The following is a 6,433-nucleotide window of genomic DNA, read 5'->3' as shown; positions in this document are numbered from 1 at the left end:
ATTTTATATTTAGATATAAAATGTCTAACTTCATCTTTTATGAACAAAGGCTAATGAGGAAGAATTTGTACATCTGCATGTGATTTTTTTAAATTAAAGGCAAAAAAATGATACTGACAATGAAGGGTTGGACTGAGAAACAGTACCCTGTATTGTAACAGAAATGAGGAAAAGAGGTAGTGGGTAACAGAGAACTTTGTCCTGCTCATAGATCCCCCAAGAATCCCTGTCCCCTCCCCCCAACCTCCTGCCAGAATGTTGGGTTCAAAGCATGAGCAGATTAACGGATATCAGGGAGTTCTGTGGCCTGGACTGAGGATGAGGATAATTTGTTAGAGTTAAAGTACTGGCTGAATCATTACAGACTTTCTGCTTGGTATATGTCTCTGTGAGGATAAAGAGAATTTAGACAAGGAACATTAAAGCTGTTGTCGTTTGAACGAAGTCATACAGTAAGGCAACAACCGAAGATCAAGAGGGAAGCAAGAGTATAGAGACAGCCTCAAAGTCCGAAAGACTGAGTTGGGAAGCAGTCACTCATAAGGGAGCCAGATTAGATTTCAATCTCCAAGGTTCAGCATGCCAGGAAAAGCTGTTGCTGATGGACACAGACCCTGTACCATCAACTGATTCACTAGGGCCATGTCAGTGGCCACCTCTGTGAGAGATTCTGCCTCTACACGGCCATCTCTATGGAAAAACCAAGTGGCCTTAAAAAAGGGTAAGATAAAGTTTCAGACTTGGGCTCAGCAGAAGAGGAACTTAAGGCTGGGGCCAGTGCCAGGATCTTCATGTATCCGTTTGGGAATTGTGATACTGTTGGTTTTTCTGCCAAGTATGTACTGTGACCTGGGATCAGTATATTATACTTTCTATGAAATAATTATCCCCAAGTGGCTGATAGTTCAGGAAAGGGATGGCCAAGAGAAAAATATATCCTACATGATATTTATGCAGGGCCAGAAACAGCTGATTCACCTGAAAGTGAAGACAGACTATTTTATCAAGAACTTTCCAGTCTTCAGCTACCACAATGGCATCCGGGGACAAGAAATGCCTTTCATCTCACATGGCTGTCACTATGAAGGCTACATAGAAGGAGTCCCGGGTTCTTTTGTTTCTGTCAACACCTGTTCAGGCCTCAGGGGCATCCTGATTAAGGAGGGAAAATCCTATGGCATTGAGCCCATGGACTCTTCAAAACGGTTTGAACATGTGTTGTACACCATGGCCCATCAAGCTCCAGTCTCCTGCAGTGTCACTGCCCAAGACAGCCCAGTGGTGTCCGCCAGCCGACAACAAGGGAGCAGGAAGCCTGGCGGTCTACGGGAGCTGTCCTACTTGTGGTCACTCACCAAGTACGTGGAGATGTTTGTTGTGGTCAACAACCAGCGGTTCCAAATGTGGGGCAGTAACGTCAATGTGACGGTCCAGAGAGTGATGGACATCATTGCCCTGGCCAACAGCTTCACTAGGGCAATAAACACAGAGGTGGTGCTGGCTGGAATGGAGATTTGGACCGAGGGGGACCTCATAGAGGTCCCAGTGGACCTGCAAGTTACATTGGGGAATTTCAACAGCTGGAGACAAGAGAAGCTCCTCCATCGTGTGAAGCATGATGTTGCCCACATGATTGTCGGACAGCATCCTGAGCAGGGTATGGGACAGGCATTTCTCAATGGTGCCTGTTCCAGTGGTTTTGCAGCAGCTGTTGAATCCTTCCCTCATGAAGACGTCCTCCTGTTTGCAGCGCTCATGGTCCATGAGCTTGGGCACAACTTGGGTATTCGGCACGACCACTCAGCCTGCACTTGTAAAGACAAACACCTCTGCCTCATGCGTGACAATATCACTAAAGAAAGTGGCTTCAGCAACTGTAGCTCTGACGACTTCTACCAGTTCCTCCAGGAACACAGAGGGGCCTGCCTATTTAACAACCCTCAGCGGCACAAAGGCCGCTTGCGTAGGGATTCCTACTGTGGAAATGGTGTGGTGGAGGGTGAGGAGCAGTGTGACTGTGGTTCTGCCTGTTACACTGACCCGTGCTGTGACCAAACATGTAGCCTGAAGGGGAGTGCAGAATGTAGTGATGGACTCTGCTGTTTTGGTTGCCGATTGAGAAATAAGGGATTCGTGTGCCGTTCTGCTTCGGGAGAGTGTGACCTCCCAGAGTATTGTGATGGTATCTCTGAAGAGTGCCCCACGGACACCTATAAGCAAGATGGGATGGCCTGCGGTAGACTGTACTACTGTGTTGGGGGTCAATGCAGAAACCCTGATAAACAATGCATGGCTATGTATGGGGACACTGCACGGTCTGCCCCAGAAAACTGTTACATTTCAATAAACAGCAAAGGGGATCGGTTTGGAAACTGTGGCCGTCCCACCTCGGCAATGTCAAGATATGTTAAGTGTTTTGATGATAATATATTTTGTGGGAAAATTATATGTACAAATATTAGACGGGTCCCAGCCATCAAACCCCATCACACACTGATCCAGATTCCTTATGAAGGTGACTTCTGCTGGAGCTTGGATGTCTATAACATTACTGATATCCCTGATGAGGGAGATGTGCACTCTGGCACTGCTTGTGCCCCAAACAAAGTCTGCGTGGATTACTCCTGCACCGATCATGCTGTGCTCAACTATGACTGCAAACCTGCAGAAATGTGCAACGGGAGAGGAGTCTGTAACAATTTAAGGCACTGCCACTGTGAGGCTGGCTATGCACCCCCCGACTGCAGAACCCCAGGAAATGGGGGTAGTGTTGACAGTGGTTCCCCTACGAAACCAACTGATGAAAATCTAAGTGCAGGTGAAGATGGCCGTCCTGCTAAACGTAAGACTGAATTTCAAAATCTTGGCCTTGTAATTTTCATACTCCCTACATTTCTTTTACTATTATTGATATTATTAATATGTTGCATTAGTCTTAATGCTGGAATTGAGTCAGTAGAGACTCCAGGGGCCTCCACAACATTGAGTTCAGAGCATACCACTATTGAATCAGAGATGTTCCTATCAGAGGAGGCAGTCACAGAGGAGGGCCTCCCGCCCGAGGAAGACCTCCCACCCGAGGAAGGCCCCCCACCCGAGGAAGGCCCCCCACCAGAGGAGCCCCTCCCACCGGAAGAAGCCCCCCCACCAGAGGAACCTCCGCCACCAGAGGAGCCACCACCACCAGAGGAGCCTCCCCCACCCGAGGAGCCTCCGCCACCGGCAGCGCCCCCTCCACCGGAGGAGCCCCCCCCACCGGAGGAGCCCCCCCCACCAGAGGAGCCCCCCCCACCAGAGGAGCCCCCTCCACCGGCGGAGCCCCCCCCACCAGAGGAGCCCCCCCCACCAGAGGAGCCCCCCCCACCGGAGGAGCCCCCCCCACCGGAGGAGCCCCCCCCACCGGAGGAGCCCCCTCCACCAGAGTCATAAGCGATGGTAGCAATTGAAGCACAGAAATAACCAAAGGCAGAAGAGTAGTTGAAGAAGCCAAATAACATCAAATACCTCAAGTACTGAGTAGGAATGGAAGGCTTAGAAAGGCAAAGAGAAAAAGTGAGAATTGATGGCTCTAGTGGCGCTGATGGGACTGTATAGTCTACAGAAACACTATGTAGGAAGAAAACTCCTGCTTTCAATATTTACTTTAGTAATTTGACTATATATTCATATATGAAATGGTACATGAAATATTCTGTATTTTTGCTTTTTCCCACTTCATGAAACTAAGTTTTTCTCATGGATCATTGCTAGTTGTTTCATTTAGGCCACTTTTTGACCTGAAATTTTTTTTCAGGGCGTTCCATCTTCCATCTACATTGTTTGACATATGTATTATCTGTACCTATATTACTGGATTATTCAAACCAGTGACAACAATGCATTATTTTAGGAACATTATCTATTGAGTACTCTGATTTGCCCTAACCATTTCTATTCATGAAAGAGGTAATTTAAAATAAAGAAATAAGTAAATAAATACAAGGTTATTTTCAGATTAAGCATCATTTCAGACTCCATGCAGCCTAGTACTTGGGGTTTCTTTAATTTGGGCTTTCTGGAAGGGGTTATATCTGATCCAGGGTGGTCTGATCACTCTGGGTCTGGGATAATTGAGGTAAGTGCTGAGATCATATTTGAGGTATTTGATTTTTTCCTTAAATTCTATATTGAAGTTGATATTTTGTCTATTAACAACTCATAGGAACGTTTCCTATACAGGTAAGAATACTTTCGTGTGGTAGTTATTTGCTAAGAGAGCACAAAGTATATGCGATAATATTACCCATCCTGTGCAAGACACTATGCTAAATAGATACTTTGCATTTGTTGTCTTAATTTAATCCTCTCATTTACCCTATGAGGCCTTCATCTTGTACATGAGGAAACAGAGACCAAAGAGCTAGTACAGGGTGGAGCCTGCATCCCACTCCAGGTGTGACTGAATGTGTGTTCTTCACTGTCTCATGAGCTTTTGCTTCAGTAAAGAAAAAAAGAAAGTGACCAGGGAGACATTTGATATATTTTTGCTTGCCCAGAACATGGCTTCTTATTTGGTGACTCTAATGAAACAGAAGCCACACTTTGATGCCACTTCATGATGGCATCACTGTGTGGCTTCCACTGATAATAATATTATCAGTGGAAGCCACACAGTGATGGAAGTGTCCTTTCCCCATTACATTCTGACATCATGGAGTGGCAGATTTGTATCTTGATCAGCTCTGAGGGCCCCGCTCATTGTAAGTGCTCAGTAAATGTTGACTTAGTGAAGGATTTAACCAGAGCCAACCATAGGGTAGGAAAGTAACCACTTTGGATGCCACTTGCTAGATCCAGGCATGACACAGCCAAACCTTGCTCAGGTGCAGTGTTGCTACAGGTTGAGTCTCAGATAAGTTCCTTAGCATCAGTCCCTGATGATCCATATGCTGAGTCCCTCTTCTAACTGCCCACCCTATGTGAGCAGAAAAGAGCAAACAAAAGAATAAGACCTGGTTTCTGCTTTTAAGAAGCTTATGTTAATTATTTTGGTGGAACAATCCTAAACTTTAGAGCAAAATCCAAAATCAAGCCTTCAGTTATATAAGTTTTCAAGTCACAAGATCTGCTGGTAACCAAATCTCAGAATGTTGTATGCCAGACATCAAGATTCATGGGGAAAACATGCTATTGGTCGTTACCCGAGAGCTCCAAGAACAAGGATAAAATGGGTAACTGAGTGCCTTCAAATGTAAAATTGTCATTAGAGACTTGGAAAAGATGTGGAAGATTTCTGCTGAGAAGCACTTCAGTGGAGAACAGAAGGGGTAACCTTCCTGACTATGTACATGCTGATGGTGAGTATACTAAAAGACAATAAACATCACATATTTTAAAACTTAACAAATATAAGGGAATCATGATTTAGGTACAGGATAATCATTCTTATCTAATGGCATTTGTTAAGGACCAAAAGTCAGGTAGATAATTGGGAATCAATCAGTACGACCTATTTAGGATTTCACAATATTTGACAAAAATTTAACAAATACAGAAATTGTATAGACTATTTTTAATTTTTCATTGCTGTTCTTATGACTGACTCTCAGGTGTACAAGACCATTCTAAAAGCTGGAAACAACTCTTTGAATGAAGTCCTTTGAAAAAGTGACAAAATTGGACATATTTATACATTGCAAGGTGAATCTTAAAATGTGTGAAATCCCCAAACTCCAGGGATTGACAGTTGAAGGTCTTTAGGATCGACTATACCAGGGAAGTGACTATTTTTTGTTATTGTTAATCCTCACCCAAGGATACTTTTCCATTGATCTTTTAGAGAGAGTGAAAGAAAGAGGGAAAGACAGAGAGAAACATTGATGTGAGAGAAACACATTGATTGGTTGCCTCCTGCACATGCCCCGACCAGGGGATGAGCCTGCAACCAAGATATGTGCCCTTGACTGGAAGCAAACCTGGGACCCTTTGGTCCGCAGGCCAATGCTCTATCCACTGAACCAAACCACTAGAGCGGGAAGTGACCAATTTTTAAGTGGGCAGGAGAGAAGGTAGGATAATTGGGTCTATAAGCTCCAGGTTCGCAGTTCAGTGTTCTGTATTATGTGTAACTGCTTCTATGCAGTGCGGACTCTTTCACCTGATTCCTCTCCCCATTATGTCTGGGGGATTCTGAAGGATGCTTGCATACAGGTTCCAATAATCTGTGTTGCTAGTCTCTCAAGACCCAGCCAGTTGCTGCCCCAGGAGACTGACAGTGACTGCTTGCCGTCCTTAACCTGCCTTCCCTGGGTGGCTACTGTCCTATCTGTGCTTCCTCAGGCCATGAAAACCCAGGCCCTTCCTTTATTCCCCAAAGTACAGCCAAGTCCAGGCTCTAGATTTTTATCCAGATTTGTGGAAACAAAGGAAAATTACAAAGTGGAAAAGAACAAAT

At 45.0% G+C, this 6,433-nt stretch overlaps 1 protein-coding gene across 1 annotated transcript; it reads left to right on the top strand.

The window, feature by feature from the left end:
* Nucleotides 1–115: 115 nt before the first annotated feature.
* On the top strand, nucleotides 116–3,993 carry LOC129148132 (disintegrin and metalloproteinase domain-containing protein 1-like). Its single transcript, XM_054712799.1, has one exon. It carries the CDS (start codon nucleotides 643–645, stop codon nucleotides 3,427–3,429), a length of 2,787 nt encoding a protein of 928 aa, XP_054568774.1. The 5' UTR covers nucleotides 116–642; the 3' UTR covers nucleotides 3,430–3,993.
* Nucleotides 3,994–6,433: the final 2,440 nt, after the last annotated feature.

The sequence above is a fragment of the Eptesicus fuscus genome, chromosome 23 (assembly GCF_027574615.1).
Source record: "Eptesicus fuscus isolate TK198812 chromosome 23, DD_ASM_mEF_20220401, whole genome shotgun sequence".
In the NCBI taxonomy this organism is placed as follows: Eukaryota; Metazoa; Chordata; class Mammalia; order Chiroptera; family Vespertilionidae; genus Eptesicus; species Eptesicus fuscus.
Note: the sequence above shows the minus strand (reverse complement) of the source record. Positions and strands in the feature narration are given on the sequence as shown.

What these genes read in the sequence shown, in the direction of transcription:
- LOC129148132 (XM_054712799.1), top strand. Translation starts at nt 643, where the DNA reads ATGTCAGTGGCCACCTCTGTGAGAGATTCTGCCTCTACACGGCCATCT.